The following is a 22,351-nucleotide window of genomic DNA, read 5'->3' as shown; positions in this document are numbered from 1 at the left end:
TGTGGAAGAATCCTGGGATAGTGTAGATTCTAAATTGTTCTAATCATGTCACCCCCGGGGGTAGGGTGGGGCCACAATGGGGAATCAAAGTTTTACTATGTTAAATCAAAGCATCCTATGGTAGTGTAGATTTCAAATTGTTTAAATTATCATCAGTTGGGTAGGGTGGGGTCACAACATGTATAACAAGGGGGAATTCTGGTAAAGAACGGAAGTTCAAAGCTTCTCAGGTGAGCGATGTGGCCCATGGGCCTCTTGTTTGACATGGACTGTGTTTTTTTCTTCTCCAGAGGCTCTGGCCACTGTATGTGACTAAACACTAAACAACGGGATATTGTGTCCATAACATCAGTCTTTGACCGTGACTTTTGGACTCTAAAATTACATTGGTCAATTTCCTTTCACATCAAATAACTATCTCTGCTGGGGAATATGGACTGAAAAATAATTTTTTACACTATGTACCCTAAGCACAACACAGTTATAAACTCATCATTTTTCCCCCATGACCTTTTGACCCTCAAATAAATAGGATTCATCCTGGTCAAATCCATTGCTTTTGATAATTTGTGACAGAAATGTCAAACCAGATCCATCTGTACAGAAAGTTAAATATAAATGGACATACTGTGTTAAAAACAACACTGTTGATATGCTATCCTTGACCTCTGGATCCTCAAGCAAGCAGGGTTGTAGCCCTAGCTATCTGCCATCTCTAGCAAGTTAGAGATTAAAAAAGATAAAATAATGTTCCATATATTGTATGCCTAACATTGTCAGGGATATAAAGGTGGGGCAAGAAAGTAAACAAAGAAACAAGTAGCTTAAAACTTTTTAATATATTCAGTAGTACACATTTCTCACAATTAAAACATCATTCATCACTTTGACCACCACACAAGCAGAAACTGTTATCAATACAGTCCTCGATCAAACAATTCAGTCTCACAACATCTCGTTGCAAAATAATTTTAACATCTTATTTTGTTTAATGACTTTCGTAAAAATATTCATTGCATTGTGGAACAGAATAATTTGTACCATTGATACTCATTTGCATGATGTTTTTTTTTTAAAGAGTTTATTTAAAATATTTTATTCTCTACAAAAGAACTGTGGAATGAATGTTAAATAAATAGTGCATATTAGTACATGTACTTGCACATGAAGTATATTTACATAGACTATTATCTTCATGAAACATGATCAGTGTTTTTTCATCTTACAGGGTCAATATGAACAGAATGCCAGAAAAAGACAAAGACTCATTTCGCAAAAATGATGCTCATCATTCCATAAAACTACTACAGTGTAGTATATATAAAATGTCTTACACACTTTACCACAATTCTGAATTTCCCTTTCAATAAAACCTTGTCATTCAATAAATTATATTGTATGAGATTCAAAATATACCATGTTCCTTTTTCTAATGACTTAACTTCATTTAAAATGATTTCACTCCATTCTGCAATACCAAATTACTTGCATTAAAACCTTCTTTCACAAGACCACCCCCCTCCCTTAAAATTAAAATAATAAGTCTAATGTGAATAAAATTTGTTTAAAAATATATGCATATCTACTTTGTGGACATACACAATATAGCTTTGAATTTAATTGACTTATTCTGTGTACAATTTACAACCTCCAATGACTAAACCTTTTTGCAATGCAGAACATCTCCTTAAAAAAATGAGAAAATGCCTGCTTAAACTATGTTTTTGTCAAATTTTTCTAGGAATCAAAAAGATTTTCATCATTTGATATCTGCTTGAAACTCCTAGTAATGTATACATTTTTTGTTGAAAAAAATCTGATGATATGTAGGCTGCATACTTCTTTACACACTTTTTTTCGATTCAGTTAAAAAACTTTTATGTGAAAACTTTATGTGAATGTTGAAGTAGTTGTGCATTTCAATATGACAGTGTCTTTTGTCATGGTTATACATATAAATTTTGGATTAAGGGTAATTTGAAATAGATCACTTTGATCATTTCAAAGCAAGGACCTTGAGAGCCATACTTATCTATTAGAAAAGTTACTAAGGATCACCAATATTTGTGCAATCTTATTTTTGTGAGATTATCATTTGATATTTATGAATTAGACTTTTCACAAATTTTGGTTATTGCTGAATATAATCTTTCATAATGGGAATATAGACCGCAATAGAATTTTCACGAGCAAACAATCACTGGTAATTATGTAAAAAAAATTCTCACGAATGAAAAGTGATTCACAGTATATCAGTAAAAAGACACCCTGTTTAGATACCTTTTTCTGAAAAATGATTGATAGAACTATATGTTTATCCACAGATAAATCCCTTGTGAAAAAAAAAAAAAATAAACAAACAAAATCATCTCTCCCATAAGTTTGGCATCATATTCACCATTTCTGCTTCATTCAGTCACACTATGAGGTTGTTATCAGACAAGTCACACAGAGTTTAGAAGGTCCAATGCAGTCATGGTGACAAAATGCCCCACATTTCTTACACATGATCATTGCTTTCAAACTACAAGCACAGCTAGCATTTTCACCCCCTGCCAAAGCACTGGTCAAGATTGCAGTAGGCAGAACAATTTTCGTTGTGCCGTTTCCTGTTGATGAAGGAACTGTGACAACTGAGGCCTGGTTGGTCAAAGTTTTCCCCAGTTGTGCCTCCTTTTTCATCTGACTGACCAGTTGACTCGCGCTACTGACAATGACCCTTGACACTGTTGCTGCAGGTGCTTGTGGGGGTTTAGCAGATGATGATTCAGGAGCAGCAGTTACTGGTGTTTGTTGAACCATGACTGAGTTACCCTCTGTACTGCTGGCCTCAGGGGTTGTTGAGGAGTCTGCAACTTTTGACTGAGAAGTGCTGGGCTCACCAGACATTGGTTGTTGGACTCGGACAATCTTCTGCCTTTGCTGATTCTGGTGTTGTTGTTGCAGCAAGTAATGGAGATGCTGCTGAGAAGAGCCGGCTTCTACTCTGTTACTACTTAATCCCACACTAGCTGATCTGGATACAGCTTGTACTTGAACACTTGCTGGGTTAATTTCATTCTGGGGAGGAGCACTGGAGGCTCTTGAGGGCTGAAGTGATTGCATAGTCACTAAATTGCTTCCAGGAGCAGAGTTCAAAATCTGTACAATACTAGAATTACCAACTGCTGTGGTTGGAATTCCAGAGGGAATAAGAAATTTGGCATTTGATCCTGGAACCGTTACCACCCTAGCTGTTGTTAGCTGGGGCTGTAATGTAGTCGGGGGTTTCGTCACACGCACAACAAACTGTTCTGATGCTTCTGAATTACTAGAAGCCAAAGTCTGTAAACTGGAGGAAACTGGGAGAATACCAGAGATTGAAGGAAGAGTTGTCATATTTTCAGAAGCAGGAGGGTTGGCAAATACAACTTTTGAGGCACTTTTTGCACTCTGAGTCAACAATGCAGGGGCTGGTGGCTTTGGATCTTGTTTTAAAATAGCAACAGGTTCTGTAGTGGACACAGGAGTATTGATTTTAACTTTGCCATCTGCATTGACTTGATATGAGAGTCCTCCTGTTTTCTTTATCACATCTTTACAAATCTGTAAAGATCTTTTCAATTTGATCCCGTCTTTTGTTTCCTCGGGAGGTTCAGGAACATTGGGATTGGGAGGAGAAGACGGTGCCTTGCTGGGGATACTTCGCTGTCGGCCATGAAGGATGTTAGGGACCTGTCTTGCCACTGTTGCACTTGGGAATGTCAATTTTTTCACAGTTGTGGGAGCATTTACTTCTTGTGGTTTTCCTTGATTTCTCATCTGAATTTTAGCTCTGGTCTCAGCTTTTATTTGGGCAAGAGTTCTAGTCTGTCTCTCGATTTGTACAGGTGCACCTCTCACTGCATTTGTCTGGACTTTGATTTGTGCGAGAGTTCTAGTTTGGGATGACATATCTTGGGATGTTTTGGGGGGAGAAATGTGTGTTTGGGATCTCGGAGCGGAGTAAATAGTTTGTTGCATCTGTGAAAGAACAGGTGAGGTAGCCGTGCTTAAGAGGGAGACTTGTTTTGGCTGGTTCACACCTGGACTGGTATCTATTGTCACAGGCCTGGTGATTTTTGCCATCTGATTTGCTGTACACACTTGAATAACAGTCTTCAGAGGAGAGTGTACTGGGGTTACACGGTTTTTCTTTGAGGGACTCTCACCTCCATCCTCATTCTTAATATCACCCGATAGAGATCTTTTCAATGTTTGATGACGCATCACACTTTTGTCACTGCGACTCATCACAAATTCGGATTTATCATGAGAAATTTTCAACAAGAGTCCACTTTGAGATGAAGTTTCACTAACATATGTACTGTTAACCACAGGTTGTGACACAGTCTGTGATATCTTCTCCTGTTTGATTAATGTAGACACCTTTGTTGTGGATTTTTTCAGTGCTGGCTTGATTTTCATTTTGGGGATAGGAGGTTGGGGAGGGGGAGATGGAATATCAGCCTTTGGGACAGCCTGACCACTGAACCTGTTTTCAAAGAAAATATTGTAAGAAAGCTGCTTAGGAAATTTGAAAGAGAAATTATACAATTTCAGGTATCCAGTTTTATCAATTCATTTTACAATTTAAATAAACCAAATTTTAATAGTGCATGAGTTTGTTCCATAACTAAAACTCAAATGACTCTCACAGAAATAAAAATGATTTTTTTTATTTACCTCTTTCCCCACACTGGTTCAAAGTGCTTGGCCTGAAAAATCATAATGGTCATTTATTAAATGAATAACATTGTCAGAATTGATCTTCATTTATTCAGTCTTGTGCCATTTTTTCAGAATGAAACAAATCATAAATTGATTACTAAATTATGACTCACCTTCCAAGGATCTAGTTTTGTTTGTTCCTTTTCTTCATCTTGTTTCAATCGTAATTGATTTTCTGGAGTAAATTCACCTAAGAAAAGAAAATAATTCTTATTTGATTACCTTAAAATTGAAAGTGTTTGGAAAACTTGGTTCAACTGGACAATTTGGCATATTTTGTGGTCTTGCAGGGGTTCTTTAATAGCATATGAAATCTAGGGCATTGCTCTTAGTTTATTACTGGGGTGTCAATGTGTTTTTACAGATCTTACAATAAAAAGTTAGATAAGTGACAAGTACACATATACTGACACGCAAAAGAAACGCAACACCCGACTTTATGGAGAAAAAATATGTAAAGTGAAAAATTTTGTATCTTAAAATTATGAATATCTTCAATTTGGTAAACATCGGTAATTTAACGGTTGAACAATTTCCATACCATAACCGGAAGTAAATTTTGAGTCTGCTTAACAGAAATCAAAAATTGCATGTTTAACAAAACATTTGGCAATATTATGGAGTTTTAAGGTTTTTTTACTGTTCATCATAAGTAATGCAGCAATATTTCAAAAAATAAACTCTCCTTTCATTTCCCGTAACGATGCTAAGGCTACTTGAAAATGGCTTGTGTACGCAATTCCATTGCTCTAGCTGGAAAATTTCAATGTACAAGTGATGGAGAGTTGCTGATGCGAAATTTCACTACATTATGCCTCAACAGGGTCTTACGTATCATATACATTAAGGACATTTTTGTACCCGAAGTCCAAGGGTCGCCACGCTGCTCTAAATTAGAGAAAATTCGACCTAATCATCTGAAACACGGGCATTTAAAAATGCCAAAGGATAATTCCCTCGCTCAGATCTCGATATTAATTAAACTATTGTATCGTAGAAATTAAACTGCAATTGTTGTTTAGGGCAGTCTAGTGCGTTTAACTTGAATGGCTGGGAGGGGGGTGTTTTAACAGTCATCATATTTTACTTAGTAAAGTAAACAGATAAACATTTATGATTTTTATCAAATCTATGATGTTCTGAAAAGTGAGTTAAGACTTACTTTATTCGCATTTGAAAATCATTGAGATAAAAAATCAAACATTTGTAGATTACTGCTAGTTGCGTTTCTTTTGCGTGTCAGTATATATACAGGTAAAGATCCCCAATAAATAACATTTCAGTTTCCCCAAAAAACACTTTGATGAAAACTGTTCCAGTAAAACATAACTGATTCCTAGTATAAGTGTACAAACCTTCTGATAACCTCTCCCTCCATTCTTCACAAGCCTTATTGAAGAATTCATTGTTAAAAGCAGTTGTGCTCATCCTAAAACAAACACAATAACAATGAATAAGCTAACTTTAAGAACACTGGGAAGAGTTTGATAACAAGACATTCAAGGCTAAACATTAGGGCATGTCTGACCAATCCAGACTAATGTTTGGTCTCGTTTAGTTAATTTTTAAAATATTTCATTTCAAACGCAATGCTAATAAGACTAATACAAACTTCAACACATAGTGACTTTGTTTGCACTTTGTAAAAGAGAAACTAATCAAATTGATGTCACATTATTTAACCTCAAGCTCGTGTACAGAAATTTACACCTGACTTGCTACAAGGTTCAGGTCTTGAGAATTTTTTTTCTAATTTAGTCTGATGTAAAAATTTGATCCCTTGTTATGGCAACATCTAGCCCCCAGGAGCACGGTTTGAACAAGTGAAGTAAAGTAGTTGTCAGTAACTGTATCAACTGATTTAATTCATTTCAAATTTAAAAGTTGAGGCCTGACTTCTTAGCCATAAAACTTTGGTGAGCTCACTTTTGAACTCTCAATTTTCCACAATAAAATCCTTTTGTAAAGGTGAAAATGAAATCAAAAGTATCATCTAAGTATTTATGGCCCTGGAGCCATACTGGACATACTTCATGAATTACCCAACTCTGAATTTCTGAAACTTGGAAGAAATTTATATGGCCTTTGATTTATTTTCCATTCCACAATATTCTTAATGCTTGAAACCCACCTGAATTTGCTTTCCGTTTCCAGAATTCTGTCACATTCTGGAAGGAGTTGAAGAAGTTTGTACTGGTAATGTACAGGTAACAGATTAAAAGTAGATCTACCAAACAGAGCCTGCAAACAGATAGACACATCTGATGGTAATGTACTGATAACACATTAAACGTGGAGGTATCAAATAGAGCCTATATACAAAGAACAAGTGCTTGTATATCTCACTTTTTAAAAACTCAAATACACCAAGAATCAAAAATCCTCGTACCCGAAGGTTGGTGTTGACCAGAATGGAGTCAGGAGTCTCCAGATCTATACACCCCTCCTTGGTTTGGGCAATCTGTGCTGCATGACTAAGCTTTCTGTTTCTACTTTTTCTTGGCTAGTGAAGAAAAAATGAAATGCATCTATAAATTAATTCATTCATTAAAACTTACTGCATAAAGTATGCATGAGACTCACAGGCCTCGACAATCATCCCTAGTAAGATGTCTGAATACTGTCCAACAGACTTAAATTTTACAATTTTCAAAAGTGCTCTGGCATTTTTTAAAAATAATCATGCAAACATTTCTTAAATGTTGTCTACATAACCATTAGTTGGGTTGCAGTTTTCGTTTTTTTTCAAGAGAAAAGGGACATAAAAATAACAGTCATTGGTTAAAATCACACTTGAACAGATACATAATTCAAAACAATGATAACATAGACCTTTTAAGGCAGATACATGTATTTTAGCAAAATCACAACACAATTCCGAGTGTCACTTGTGTACCTTCATACTTATGCCGGGGATACCAGCTAACATTTCCCTCATGGTTTGAGTTTTCTGGAAGCCTGACAATCCTGGAGATCTCTCAGACGAGTCACTCTGGTTGTCATCAGAACTGTGGTTCACACCATTTTCTACCCTTGTAAAAGTCACCTTTGTTGTTTCCTTTGCCTTTTCATCTGCCAAAAATTAAGTTTGGTATTGCTTTATTTTAACATTAAAAAGACATGGATTAAACATTTCTGCAAAGTAAAAAATGAAAGAATGTTGCAAATAAGCTTCTAAAAGCTCATTTGTACATTTTATAAAAAGTTAACATTTTGTTTAACCACCAGTGATTTTTATAACTATTTCACTGCTATATTTTACATCTTGGGATTGTCCGTTATTTCATGTACCCCTGTGGTTAGTGTCCACTTAGCTTATGTTATGTTATGTTATTGTAACATTAGTCATGAAATAATTTATAAATTAGTTTGTTTTACCTTCTTTAGGAGGTGGTATAGGTTTAATGATAATCCTGGGGAAGTCAGGTCTCTTCTTTTTCTGTTGCCTCATGCTCCTCCTGAGAGATGTGCTCTCCGTCGAGGAGTTTGTTCCGTTGTCCAGGGTCTCAGAAGACATGGCTGAACTGCTCTGGTCTTTTTCGTCCACTACTGATAGTATCTCCTCTTCATCCGATTCAGTCTGGGGTATTGTCTTGGAGCCTTTTGGTAGCTTTACATACATCACTGAGAGAAAAAGAATGAACATTAGATACATGTAATGGTTTATTCGTAACTGGATAGCCACAGTGATGTCATAAAGAAGAAGAAATGATGGCAGCCATTAGCTAGTCATGCATATTAATTTTATGTGTATTTGGTATTCAACATTTTATTTAGGCTATCTAAATTTAATTAACTGGTTCTCAGGCCAATTTTCTCCAAAACAGATGCGGGAGGGCGGCATTTTATTTATCATTTTATTGGCAATAAAGTAGATGAAGGAGGTATTTTTTTTAATTTTAATTTTCGAATTTTCTTTAACATAAAGATAATTTTTTTAATCACAGATATACTTTTCATTTCTGGTCAAAATTTCTGCTTTATCCATTGCTTAACAGCGTTTAAACATCGTAGGTAATGTCCTCGAATGTATTTTCAAACGAAGTAGCCAAAATCTCATTGCAAATAGCTACCGGAAGTGTTATTTGAATACTAAACTACGAAACAAATGAGGTCGAAATTTTTTTTCCCGGATTGGTCTCCACAATACCAACTTTTTATTTTATCAAAAATACAATAAAATCGGCAATGCGGCTACCTCAAAACGGATGCGCGCGGGCCTGAGAACCAGGATTTCAATTTTATATGGCCTTAATTGTGGTGCATATTTCTAAATGAAAATAGCTGTTTTTTAAGAAAGAGTTGATCAATCTTATTTTTTCTAAAAACTAATAATGTCTCTTAATCCTGATGAATATTTGTCTTTATTTTAAAATGAGTAATTTAACCTCCTGGGCATTTACCATTTTCCTTTCTTCTTTCCTTAAAAGGTTTTTCCTTGTCACTTTCTTCTCCTATATCCTCTGTAACCTCTTGTACACTTGAGCCAGCTGGCCTATCGCTCTGTTAAGAGTAACAATACATTTTTTTATAACATTACATGTACCAATAAGTGTATATTTCAATTTAAAAGCAATCAATGTACAGTGTATAAAGTTTTATAAATCAAAATTTCATATGCATGTTAATAGAAATATAGAACATAATTTTACAGACTGTCCTTTTTATGCTAGTTTAAAACTGACTTTTCTCAATACTATATATATTTTGTAGAAAATAAAGCATTTTTCTGGCAATCAATAGAAATTAATTTTAAAAGTAATCTTCATGGTCATGTACATACCATTAATCCATACACACCAGATCTTCCTTCAACTTTGTAAAATACAGCCTCCTTACCGCGGGAATAGGCATGTAAACAGGAATTAAGGCAAGCTAAAGGAACGGAACCACTGTAATGTAAGAATCTATGTATTAACACCAGTAATTCACTTTTTCACATATTTTAATTTGTTGTCCCTCCCAAAGAGCATAACGAGAAATTAAAAGTTGTAATAAACTAGAGGTTTCTGATAAGACAGTCAGTCAAACAACTTGAAGTAGTAAAAGAAATCTAAGAAAACAGTTGTATTTTAACTAATTCCACCCAGAAGAAGTACATGTAGTATGACTGATGTGCGACTGCTATGTTTTCATTAAGCTAAAATTATTTACGCTGAAATAGCCTTTATGTATATACATGCCTGTTATCAGCTTACAGAAATTAAATTAAAACCGCAGGAGTAGTATCCAAGTAGCAATCTGAATACAGACTCTTATCAAACAGCAGGATAGATGGACACAGTCACAATATCAATAGCTCCTTCGAAATCTGATGATGTATACTTTATCATATACTTTTACTTATTATACCTAGATACTTTGTTGCAGCTTGGAATTTGGATAATCTAGGCAAAAATAGCATTTTCATGTTAAATACACAAGTTTCATGTAATTTTAGTAAAATATCCAAATTCTTGTACTCTGAGAATACAAACCTCATAAGAACTCTTTGAAAATTTACCTTATATCTTTTAAATTGTCTTCTTGAATTGATTTTAGTATTGCCTTATGGCTCATAGGTGTCTGTTTATATTTCTCCAAGACCTGAAATTATACATATACAGCATACTTTAAATGTCTGTGTCCATGTTGATTGAGGCAAATTTTGTACTTCAAACAATTGAAAACTTTTCCCTCAAGATCATAAATGGACTATCAGGTTTAAGTGAAGTATATGTAAAATGAGAGAGATTGCTAACTGAACTATAACAAAGTTTTCATCTGCCTGAGAAAGACATACTTTGGATTAACCAATAAATTTTCAATACAATGGACAGCGGAAGGGGGGGGGGGGGCGGTTACAGATCTAAAGATCACACTTTCTGTCCACATTGCTGCCTGCCTAAAAATGAAATAAAGGAATGCTATGCCGTGTGGCACAACCTGCAAACCTTCACCAAATTTTCATACCATAAGGCCATCCTTAAAAAATTGTTTTTTTGCGACCGACTCACCAAAATCCACCCTACTGGATTTTTTTTATAGGTTCAAATTTTTTTTTTTTTTTTTACATATCCATTTTTAATTTTATCCTATTACATTTTTACGGTGTGCACTTGTAGACGCCGTTTTTAAAAAAGAACTGATGTGTTCTGATATTTGAACAATAAAAGATTGGATTCAAGACAAATGCCTTAATTCTCTTGTTTGATAAGTAAGTTAAAGTGAAATCTAAGACATAGTTAATACCTCTATATAATCAAAATTTAATTCTGACTTTTTGTCTCCAAAAAAAAAAAATAAGCCTACCTACCTACCCACGCCTAAAATGATGAGGCGCGTTACCGCAAAATAAAATATTTTTAAGGATGGCCTAACAACAACTAAGATAAACACTTACTTAAAAAAAATCTGATTCAAATGATTACAGTAATGTTTAATGAGTAGTTATTTATAGGGTATGGATTATCAATTTATTAATATGTTTTACGGTGTGACCATTGGGGCGAGCGCAGTCCTATACACAGCTTACAGTTGAATGTCAATCCGCACGAGACAAAGTGTAGACTGTGACGTCACATAACGTCAGAATTTACAGAGACAGCTAAGCACCTGGTTAAACAAGACTACAAGTCTGGTGCAATATTTTAATAATAAAATAAGGTGTAGAGTAGATGAAAATATTTTTTGTTAAGTTTAAGCTTTGTGGAAATAAAGAAAAGTAAACATATCTTGGTATAGAACAATTATTCTTGGTCTTTTGTATGTTTGAAAATAAATTCACATTGAACCTTGGGAGCGAAGGGATTCTTGGAATGTTGCACAGGAAAATTTGCCTGACGTATGTACAGATTTCATTCCAAATTTCCCCTGTTCTTACACGCCAGTCTATTAAGCTCGCTTAATCTTGAGCTTTAAGTCATTTGACCACAAGAAATTGAACAAAAATTTTGACATTTTTTTTTTGTTTGAGGAAAAACAAAATAAAACACTGTCAAATTTAAATGTACAAAATAAATCAGAGTCACCCTTGCTATAATGGTTGCATTATCCAACATATTTATTAGAAGATACAATTTGGCAAATTACAAAAGAAGTGACACAAATTAAATCTTCATTAGTAGTACCATTGATATGATGATTTGATTACGACATATTTTCATCATTGTCCTTTGAATTTATATATTACTTCATGCAAAATGTGTATGCAATACAAAATATTTCATTTTTGTCCAGGAACAATAATTTCTTCCTACCAATGATAAACAAGTATCATTGCAAACCAAATTACTGAAGCGATGCACAAAATCAATATCATGCATATATCTAAATTTTTCGATAACATGAGAATTATGCATAATTATGATTTGACTAACTGGCACATCCACCACGCACCTACATTGACCAATTATAGCATTCATCCACCTGACATTAAAAAAATTGGCATACGCCTAATGTAATCAATATATGGGGGATTTTCATCTTACAAGTTTAGCTGCTTCAGCCCATGTTCTTGACTTCTTCTTTACTTGCTTATCTGTCTGCATTATTTAAGAGATTTCATATTTATCAAATTTATAAACATTCAGTACAAAAGATTTTTTTTATCAACATCAAGCGCCATTTTGGAAATTAATCGTTCAGAACGAGACAGTCATAACCGGATAAAAACGGAATGTTCGAAATATGAAAAATACTTTGATGATTAAATCACAGAAATACAGAAATATTTTATCATCGTTTTGTTTTTATTTTTAAAAAAGAAAAATTTTAAAATCATTTTAACTGACATCCAATCCATGTAGCTTTTTTCAATCATTTATCTACATTCTGGAATAATCACCTATTTTCTCTCTCGCAACTGTACTCCATTTTTAGCAGCAGTCCAATGAAATTCAACGATACTAAAACTGCTTGGAAACTAAAATATGGAGGACAAGATGGCATAAACAATGAAATTAATGAATTTTTAGTTTGGAAATAATGTAAAGTACGTGGTAAAAGAAATGTATTTTAATTCAAAATGACAGTCCATATATATCTTTTGTATTTACCCAAGTACAGTTGTGCATGGATAAAATATTTTAAAAATAAAAACCCTTTTAATAGCATATTTTATGATATGATGGCGTCATACTCATGATGCTGTAGCTTTTTGTTGTCAGACCTGGAGTGTCATTTCTTATTGGCAAAGAAATAAGCTACATATCATAAAACATCATTTATTTATGTTATGTTACACTTGTTACTTTTAAGATTAGATTACATGATGTCCACACCAAAAACAAATAGTGGCTGCAAGAATCTTATTTTGTGGACAATAGTTACATGTAATTACTGTATGTGTACTTATTATAGTGGGCTTCATATTTTAGCAGCTTTGGTGTGGATAGCGATGAGCTAATTCATGAAAACCGCTCGGGATTCTTTAATATGTTTTACGGCGTGACCGTTGGGGTGAGCATAGTTGTACCATCAAAAACACTTGAAAAATTGATCAACCACTTCAAACATCAAACCGCACGAGACATCTCGACTAGCTGTGACGTCAAACGACGTCACGGAGCTCGTCGGAGCTTACGGAGACAGCCGAGCATCTGATTGAAATTTGAAACTAAAGACCTTGTGCAATTTTGGTTGAAAAACATTGCAGATTTATTTTTTGTTTCTTCGAGAGATTTCTACAAAATGAAAGCCTTTTATGCTTTACGTTATTATTTATTTGTTCGCGCAAAGGACATTGGGTAGTAAAGGAATTCTGGGAATGTTTCGGAGAAAAATTTGCCTGACGTATGTACAGATTTCAATCCAAATTTCCTCTGTTCTTACACGTTAGTCTATTGAGCTCGCTGCGCTCGCTATAAATACACCACACAGAACATCCTTGCAAGCCAGGGGTCCTAAGTCAACATGTTGCCGTTAATTACCCCTGGCATATTTCATTCAATATTTGTGGGCTGATTTTAGAAACATCTTTCGGAAAATTTGCAAAACTTGATTGTTTTTCTTATCTCTCAAGCAATTACATTAAGCCATTCTATGATAAACAACTTGTAACATGTGCATTTTAGGTGCCAGCTGAATCCTTATCTGACTATTTTTGAAAGCTTTAATTTGATTAATGCTTCTCAGTAAGAGAAGCAAGCCCATGGATATTGAATGAAATACAGCAACGTTGACTCAGGACCCCTGGCATGTGAGGATGAACACAGAAAGGAGTAGCGCTAATTCATGATTATGCAAACGTCCCTACACCAAGTATTTGTGTTAAATTTGTGCTAGATTTTAAATACATCAATTTATGTACACATACAGTATGTGGTGATTGCACTAATAACTTTTTTCTCTGAAATTATTACAGGTGGTAAGCAATAACTTGGATTATTCCTGTCAAATATGTCAACTGTAAAAGTTGTACGTGTTGAGGATATTGAGAGGTCCAATACTGAAGATTTCCCTAAAGGAGGTTCAGAAGAGCATCTCTCTCAAAGTAAGAAAATATTACAGATACACTGATCATAAGCCAACAAGTTAGCTTATAATGAATTAATTCTTATAGCAAACTGGGATTTTACATTCCAGATACAGTTATTTTGAAGCAACATTCATCTTCATTGACTTCCGTATTAATTAGTATGTTTAACTAAAAAACTTTAAAATGCGGAAAATTACCGGTATTTTTTTTTCCAGAAAAAAAATTAACATTTAAAACACCTTTAACCTTGTAGATGCAGAATACCTAAATACAACTGAGCTGGATGAACCAGATAATGAAGCAGAAGAAATCCAAGGTATGTGTTTTACAGAAATCAAAAAGTCTTTAGAATTTATAAAATGCATGTAATACACTTATCATTTAGCTTTACTGAATAAGTTATGCATTCATGAATTTTTATTTGTGATGTAAATTATCTGGCACCCCAATTCTAGTCATTAAATGTGTCAGTGAGTTCCTAGGACAGTAGACATCAGATAATTTTTAAATGCTCAGTTTGAAGAACTGACAATTTTGTATTCAGATAAAGTCTACCCATTGCCACAAGACTGGCCCAAGATACCACAGATTTTCAGGAGGAAAAGTTGTGAATTAACAAACAACACAACACCATGCGTGAACAAGGCAGTCTCTCACTTGGAATTGATTCAGGGAATCATTGAGGAATGGTTCAAAGAGCGAGAGGAAGAATGTAAAGAGCAAGTTCTACCAATGAGACCAGGTATATTTTGTAGCATATTCAATATATTTTGGTTTTGTCTTAATTTTGAAAATTTATTTGCTTGTTTAAAACTATTTTTATCTTTTTAGACATTAAAATGAAGAAGAAAACAGGAATGCATTATTTATTGCAGAAAATGTTTCACTGAATATGTTTATTTCAAAGTTTAACAAAATACATTTGTTTACAATATTGTAGCTCTTACATTGCAGACTAAATCCAGAATTGCATAGTCTATACAAAATGATTTTACATAAAAATTAAAGTAAAACTTTTCAAAGCTGGCATCTGTGCAATCTGTTTCATTGTAAATTTTAACCTATATTTTCATCCCCACTTTAAATTCTTCTGTACAATCAAAAATCCTGTTTTTTCTAAAACAACTTTTCACCCAAGTGTATATTGGATTAGACAGCTTTCACTGTTTAAAGAAAATTCCAAATTAAAGGTATTTTTGTATTTCAGTGGGCAGCAAAAAACAGCTAAGGTTTTCCAAGTCGTCAGAGGATGATGTGAGGAAGGGAAGTGGAGACAAGCGTGGTACGAGTGCATTATCTCGTAAGTCTGGATCCACCGATCGATCGAGTCTTCCCTCTACTCCTCTGTCCATTCATGGAGTGGGAGCTGTCAAGGGTAAGGAAAGTACAGTCAGTAAAAAACTTTAAGGCTGTGTTGTCTTATTTATGAGGCATTGCTTTCAAATATAGAGAAAGCATGTATCTTCGTCTGCATTATCTAATTGTTACATTACAGGTAGAAATATTTGTATAATAGAGAATATTTTTAAAATGGTTCAACTCTGAATAGTACACATTTAACAGCACATAGTGATACACCCTTTATTAGTTTAAGTACATTCAAGTGCTAAAAGTCAGGATTTTTTCAGAGTGTACTGTTTTAGTTTATTGCCATACTTTTATTAGACACAGAAGAAAAACCAGAAGGAGGATTGGAGATTCCCTATCTTGGTGCTGAAGATGTGATTGAGGAAGTGATAACGCTGCTAGCTCGACTAGAAAATGACAAAATAGAAACGGAAAAATTCCTTAGGAACGAGGAGGAGAGAGTAGAGCGGCTCAGTAATAAAATCGACAATCTCTGTCTGCGTAGGATGACAGAACTTCCCGCTATTGTTCAAAGAGGTAATTAGAATTAACTTCCACAGGATTCATTTTCTTTAAAGTACTGCGCTTATAAGTAACATTAATCAAAAACTGACAGTTATATACATATATATGTTATATGATAACAAGTCTTTTTGTTGTACATGTTTTCATCCAACATAAAACAGTTTGAGATTCTGATGAGAATAAATTCCAATTACATGCATTATTACTTTTTTTCAGAGCATGAAGCTTGTATTATGGATTTGAATGAACTCACCTGGCATTGTAATTATGGAGGCAGAAATGAACAGAGAGTTAAAAACAAAACAAGTGCTGCAGAACTGCTTAATAAAAGACTAAAAGATGACATTGCTTTTGTGAAAAAGCATATGTAAGTAAATGCTATGATTATAACAGTGAAATGGCTAGTTTTGAATATTCTAGTACAATATACCATACATTTAAGATATAAAAACTGAGTAAAATCTTAATGCATCTTTCCTTCTAGACCTTTAGTAGAAGAAAAGTTAGAATTGGAAAAGCTTGCCATGGAGAAAATAAAAAATGCACAATCCTCAGTAAGTACAGTACTGCAGTACATTCTTGGAGGTGTGGTATACATATATATGAATTCACAGATTTATTAGTTCAGACTTCTTTAATACTAAAAAATATTTTCTTTTCTGAGTAAAACTTAAGTTAAGTCAGTATCATTTTATAATTTAGACAACAACAGAGTTAGATAATACCAAGGAGAGACAGGAGAAGACCAAGTCCAAATCACAAGAAGCAGAGAAGAAAGCCCAGTCTGAGAGGGGTCATATCAAGAAGGAACTGGACACTGTTAGGGATGCACTGTCTGCCATCAGGTATGGTAAAAGCCAAGACTATAGGTCTGGTGGGATGAAAAAATTATAAACCACTTGTAATACTGAATGAAATTGTGATTAATTTGTCTTCAGAAATTTTTTAAAATTTATTTTAGTGCTATTCTCAATTATGAAAAAGTATATAATATTGTACCTGTAACTGAAAATGTCATTTTTTTAATTTCAGTGAGGAGTACTCCCAGGCTAAAATGACCTTTAATGCCTACATCCACCAGGTGAACGACATGCAGCAGCAGCTAAAGGATAATGACGAGGAACTTAAAGTTCTGGACGTCAAGAACGAGAACGCCAAAGTAGCCGAGGAAATGCAAGCCGCAAAAGTAAACATGATTCTTGATTAACTTATCCCATGTATTGGTTGTTAGGAGAGAACCGTTGTTCTCACTCGTGTCTTAAGTGTAAGAAAAGGTTTGCTCACTCTTTTTTATGGTGTCATTTTGCTGTAGGTGAGAGAAATCCAGACCAAAATTGCTGAAGCTGAATTTGAACATAACAGGCTGGAAAATGAAAACATTCAGCTACAACAGGAGCTTGTGGCAAAGGTATGAAATGCCTTTAACTTTTGTTGAAGCATTGTGCTTTTGGGGTCTTAGAAAAGGAAACTATTATAGGCATCATTTCTGATTAGCAATGGGTTTAAATATTGGTGCATTTGTTTAATTCAAACCATATGATTATAAACAGAAACAGAAGAATGATAGCAGAATCCGAGATCTGGAAAACAAAGTGAAAGCCAAGGATGGCAAGCTGAGGACAATATTGTTGAAAAATCAAGAAGCTGAAATGGAAGTTCAAGATTTTTACGACAAAATTTCTGATTGGTAAGGAATATTTATACAGAATAAAATGGTTTCTATTCACTAACATTTTTTTGTTGTTGAAAAATTGAATTAAAAAAAATATAGTGAGAAGCATTAAAAAAAAATTGCATATGGTTTAAGTATAAAACTTCCCTTGCTGATTTCAGTCAAAGACAGAAGGTGGCTGATGAGAAGAACATCACTCGTATTAAGAAGGAGATGATGAAGCTAGGTCAGCAGATGGCTGTCACAATGGAGGAATATAACAAAGTCCTGGCCATCAACCAGTCCATCCGAGAGCAGCTACAGACCGAGGAGGAAAAGGCATTCAAGATGGAAGAGAGTTTGAAGGTAGGGGGAGAGAGTGCTACCACAAGACTGATCAATACATGTACATGTATCTGCTTCTGTTTAAATTGAGGAGAAAATTTCTCATTAAATTTCTACATTCTTACATAGCTTCATTTAAATTATTGCCACACTTTTATATTGAAGATCGTTAGTTGTAAAGAAACAAGGGGGAAAAGTACAGATAAGGATCCAAGATTTACTGGAAATTTTTTTTAAAAAGTTTGGTTTGTTTTAACAGGGTACAGCAGACACACTGAGAAGGCAGGTCAAGGATGAGGTTCACACCAGAACTGTCCTGGTGGCCAGGATCTCTAACGACACAACTGATTTATCCAAATACAAAACTGACACACAGGTCAAAAATCAGAAGGTACAGTATGATTAAAGATTAAATGTTTCTTTATACAATGAAACTTTTACAGCATCATTAGGTTACACGAATGTCATCTTTATTTCATCTTGTAAATACAATAAATAGTGTAGGTTCAATATTATAAACTTTTAGTCATCAGAGGTAGTAAAGCTTTCAATTTTTTTTTTTTTTTTAAATGACTGACTTGGAGTAAATAAGTATACTGTGATGGTCATTATTTTATGCATATAAATGTTGTATATTTTTCAGGCCAAGAAAGTTGCTGATGATGTTGTCAATGTGGTGAATGAGGTCAAGACAAAAGTAGAAAAATTGAGATCTGCTAAACGAGATAGACTAAAGGTAAATTGTTTGTTAGATTCCTCACCATAAATGTAGGATCTTCCTTGATTTATTGTGTTGGGAATGATTTGTATCCAACAGTTGTGTTTTCTATCCCCTAGCCTTATTGATGTCATATGACCTTTTTCAATTGTATTATGAAAGGCATAAAATTTTGATATTTTATCTATGTCGCAGCTAGAATAAGGCTGTCCGTAAAATATCAAACAATGCAGACTGTAGTAACTTCTCTGAACTACCTTGATATGACGTCATAATAGAACATGACGTCAAGTCACTGCATACTTGAGCTAACATGACGGGGAAAGTGTCATAATTTGTACATCGCATGTAGATTTATTTTGGGGCCTTTTTGATTATTTCAATTGTTAGGATTGTTTTTAAGCTCCAATGTTCAGTTATGAAGTTGAATATTTGAAATTTAAATATTCCTATTCCTTTTGCTTGTCCGATATGCACATATTCAAACAAAAGAGAAAAATTATGCGTGAAACGCTCCCCTTACACGTCCGTAGACAGAGTTAGAATTTAACAAACTTGTTTATATTGGACTGGCACAAGTGATAAACATGCATAGATTGAAGATATTCTGTGTGAATCTACAAGAGAAGTATGTCCTCTAACTGAATTTTGCTGGGGGATTGTGTGTAGTTCATCCATTTTTGTATAAATCGCGATAAAGAGTGGAAAATACCCCCTCTTATAGTGGTAATTTGAATTTCTCATAAAATATTTTCTTAATGAGTAATAATTAAACCTGCCCCCAGCACTTTCTATGTACCAGAGATCGCGCTGAATTTATCTATGTAACAAACTTTGCACAATATTCTTGTTTTGCACTTGTGCCGAAGTGATTTTTGTGCAACATTTAGAAATATCATAAATATCCGTCACGTGATCAACACAGCCATGTGACATCACGAAAATGCTTTATTTTGATACCTGATTAAACTATGATGTCAAATTGATTGTAATTCAAACAAGGATTACATATTGAAATTAAAATCTACCACAAGATAGAATGTATATTTTAAGGCATTTTAAGCCTTCAGACAGCCTTATCATAACTGTGGTTATCACCAAATTCAGATATTTATAACATTTTGTTCCCTTTGTAAACAGAAAAAGTCCACCCTACAAGATCAACTAAAGGAGACAGAGAAACAGGAAGAAGAATCTAAACAGAGATTTAAAGAGAAGCTGGGAAACATTGAACCTCATCACAAGCAACTCAAGGTTTGTCAACCATTTTTAAACATCTTATATTTCTTTGATGAGGATTTTATTTCAGCGAATCGTTTTATTTCTTTTAACTGTCAGATTATCAAATTTTTCACTTTTGACCTTAATCCTTTCTTTCTATTCAAGTTCTTTGAGAGTATTTGTAAATTGTAAATGTTTTATCTTTGTCAACAGGAAAATGTGCTAGCCCTAGACAAGCGTCTGGATCACATGGAGTGGAAGACGGAACAGATGGAGAGACAGATGGATGACTGGGACCGCGAGGCAGGAACCATGGAGAGGCTGACCAGTAATACCCAGAAGGCCATCGATGAATTAACGTCAGTATAAATCATCTTTTTTTTGCCTATTTCTAGATATCTGCATTGTAAACATTTTGCACTTTTGATATCTCTTGGATGTCTTTAACTATTGGTCAAACTTTGCACAGAGCATTGCTCAAAGCAATTATATACTTTTTGTCCAAAAGTCTTCAAAGGTAGATAGGGATAAGATCATTTTTTTTTAATCTTTATTTTCAAGCACATTGGCCAATAAATCAACATATAAAGAAAGTTTCCTCACATTTTGTCACAATAGACTCAAAATCTTTCAAATTAAAATGTTGAAAGGGTTCAGATGTTCTTTAAAAAAAAAAAGAGGGATGGATTTTCCAATTCTTCTTTTACACAGGAAAAAAGACAGATTCATAGTTGACACATTCATATGCAGCCATCTAATTACTTTTTATCACACTTAAAGAATACTGAGGAATTGAGTAACTCTTTTTGTTGATTACAGAGAAGTATTGGAGGAGTTGACTCTTCAGTTGGAGTCTGCTAAGAAGATAGAGGAGGGACTGAGGAACACTTATAATCAGTCTCTAGGTACATACTTCTGTCATAATCACTTATACATTGAATCAATTATGATTTGAACAGTTCAGCCAAAATATACCGAATACCCTTTATCTATATGTGGTCTTGCATGTATCATTACAGATAGATACAAAATCAATGAACAGAATCACAGAAAATTCAAGGATGAGAGGGCAAAATTCCTAAAGAAAACAGAGGTAGTTTTGATTTAAATCACCATTCAGTCAAAAAATGTCAGACATTGATGTTACAGATTATGCTTTGAGTATGCTTTAAATGAATTTATTTTTTTATTTAGCTGGTCTGTTATTTAATTCAAATATATTTTATTTATTGACAGCTTGAAATGGCACATAAGTTGGCTGTCAATAAAGAATTAGCCTCCAAGTACAGACAAGCTCAGAACGAGTACCTCACTCTGAAGGATAAACTCCTCAATAACTTTGATGACAGAGTCAAACTAGAGGCTGCCATCAAGGACTGCAGACAGGTATATGATCTAAACACTTCTAAAATGTTGCTGAATACTGAATGGGTTTAAAATCACATTTTAAAGGTAACAATGTTTAAAAAATATTACCTTATCACCATGTGTTACTTTTTTCTTGCAGTTACAATCCTTACAGAAGAGAATGCATGCTGCCATGATGGAGTACTTCAAATACCGAGGCCTGTACAACCAATCAGAGCTTGGGAAATTGGAGAGTGAGTCAATGCAGAACACGGACAAGGTCATAGAACTACAGGAGGAGATGAATACGGCATTACAGAAAATCTCAGAATTTCTAGAGACCCAAATGGATGGAAAGACTGCTCGTAAAATTGCCTGGGATGCCATAAAGAAACAGCAGCAACAACAACAACAAAGACAGATGGGGTCACTTCCTGTTATCCCACCAATTAGACAGGAATCCATGGCCCTGGCCTGATCTGTAGGGTGCAAAACTTATAGAATTTCTGCTGTATGATGCCTGTGATACTTGTTTTGACTATGAAAGTTGACTTATTTTCAAGATTTTGTTTATGTATGTCCAGTACTATATGGTTTATGTTTGTCAATAAAACTGTTTGTTTTTATTGTAATAGTCTATTATTTAATAAATATACATGTAATACAACATTCTTTCTTGTGTGTAAAAGAAAGCAGAGATGATGAAATAAACTGTTTAAAGAGACTATTATCAGGATGTATACATGTAAATGTCCCTGGTTGTTTGATGGCAACTGTGTGATTCAGACAATTAAATGCATTTTTTGGCATTTCCATTCAAGAAAATTTAATAAACATGTAGTTTTACCACAGTTATGCTAATTTTTATGTAAGCCTTTAACATGTTTTCAAAACCTAAAAAATGATGAGGAAGGTGATTTGATGTTTATACCAACATTTTTGCAGTTTTTTAGTTTACCATTTGCAAAAATATTTTTCTTAAAAATAAATT

The 22,351-nt window shown here is 34.1% G+C and overlaps 2 protein-coding genes across 5 annotated transcripts; one reads left to right on the top strand and one right to left on the bottom strand.

Annotated features, from left to right (window-relative positions):
- Nucleotides 1-820: 820 nt before the first annotated feature.
- LOC134279364 (putative Polycomb group protein ASXL2) lies at nucleotides 821-12,382 on the bottom strand. Its single transcript, XM_062761752.1, has 12 exons — nucleotides 12,219-12,382; nucleotides 10,253-10,335; nucleotides 9,533-9,641; nucleotides 9,153-9,252; nucleotides 8,128-8,373; nucleotides 7,646-7,821; nucleotides 7,139-7,252; nucleotides 6,881-6,990; nucleotides 6,105-6,178; nucleotides 4,863-4,939; nucleotides 4,705-4,736; nucleotides 821-4,513 (listed from the first exon to the last, which is right to left on the bottom strand). Exons 1-12 carry the CDS (start codon nucleotides 12,276-12,278, stop codon nucleotides 2,422-2,424), a joined length of 3,273 nt encoding a protein of 1,090 aa, XP_062617736.1. The 5' UTR covers nucleotides 12,279-12,382; the 3' UTR covers nucleotides 821-2,421.
- Nucleotides 12,383-12,619: 237 nt separating this feature from the next.
- Nucleotides 12,620-21,986, top strand: LOC134279362 (coiled-coil domain-containing protein 178-like). Of its 4 annotated transcripts, none has more exons than XM_062761749.1 (21): nucleotides 12,620-12,721; nucleotides 14,093-14,221; nucleotides 14,460-14,522; nucleotides 14,751-14,948; nucleotides 15,414-15,581; nucleotides 15,872-16,090; nucleotides 16,295-16,445; nucleotides 16,563-16,632; nucleotides 16,781-16,923; nucleotides 17,111-17,264; nucleotides 17,391-17,486; nucleotides 17,629-17,765; nucleotides 17,912-18,095; nucleotides 18,334-18,465; nucleotides 18,718-18,810; nucleotides 19,933-20,046; nucleotides 20,227-20,372; nucleotides 20,833-20,918; nucleotides 21,033-21,106; nucleotides 21,250-21,399; nucleotides 21,521-21,986. In XM_062761749.1, exons 2-21 carry the CDS (start codon nucleotides 14,128-14,130, stop codon nucleotides 21,836-21,838), a joined length of 2,790 nt encoding a protein of 929 aa, XP_062617733.1. In that variant the 5' UTR covers nucleotides 12,620-12,721; nucleotides 14,093-14,127; the 3' UTR covers nucleotides 21,839-21,986. The 4 variants fall into 4 exon arrangements, with proteins under 4 accessions (XP_062617733.1, XP_062617732.1, XP_062617735.1 ...); XM_062761748.1 differs by having other exon boundaries at nucleotides 12,631-12,728; XM_062761751.1 differs by having other exon boundaries at nucleotides 12,669-12,716.
- Nucleotides 21,987-22,351: the final 365 nt, after the last annotated feature.

Source organism: Saccostrea cucullata, unplaced genomic scaffold (assembly GCF_032062105.1).
Source record: "Saccostrea cucullata isolate Sc308-1 unplaced genomic scaffold, CSIRO_AGI_Scuc_v1 ctg82, whole genome shotgun sequence".
Classification (NCBI taxonomy): Eukaryota; Metazoa; Mollusca; class Bivalvia; order Ostreida; family Ostreidae; genus Saccostrea; species Saccostrea cuccullata.
The sequence above is the reverse complement of the archived record's forward strand: the minus strand, read 5'-3'. Positions and strand labels throughout refer to the sequence as shown.

Coding starts and splice junctions, on each gene's coding strand:
- LOC134279364 (XM_062761752.1), bottom strand. CDS start 12,278: ATGCAGACAGATAAGCAAGTAAAGAAGAAGTCAAGAACATGGGCTGAA. Junction 6,991..7,138: donor TGGTCAACACCAACCTTCGG/GTACGAGGATTT, acceptor ATCTGTTTGCAG/GCTCTGTTTGGTAGATCTAC. Junction 4,737..4,862: donor CAAAACTAGATCCTTGGAAG/GTGAGTCATAAT, acceptor ATGATTTTTCAG/GCCAAGCACTTTGAACCAGT.
- LOC134279362 (XM_062761749.1), top strand. CDS start 14,128: ATGTCAACTGTAAAAGTTGTACGTGTTGAGGATATTGAGAGGTCCAAT. Junction 16,446..16,562: donor GCTTTTGTGAAAAAGCATAT/GTAAGTAAATGC, acceptor CTTTCCTTCTAG/ACCTTTAGTAGAAGAAAAGT. Junction 20,047..20,226: donor CTCATCACAAGCAACTCAAG/GTTTGTCAACCA, acceptor CTTTGTCAACAG/GAAAATGTGCTAGCCCTAGA.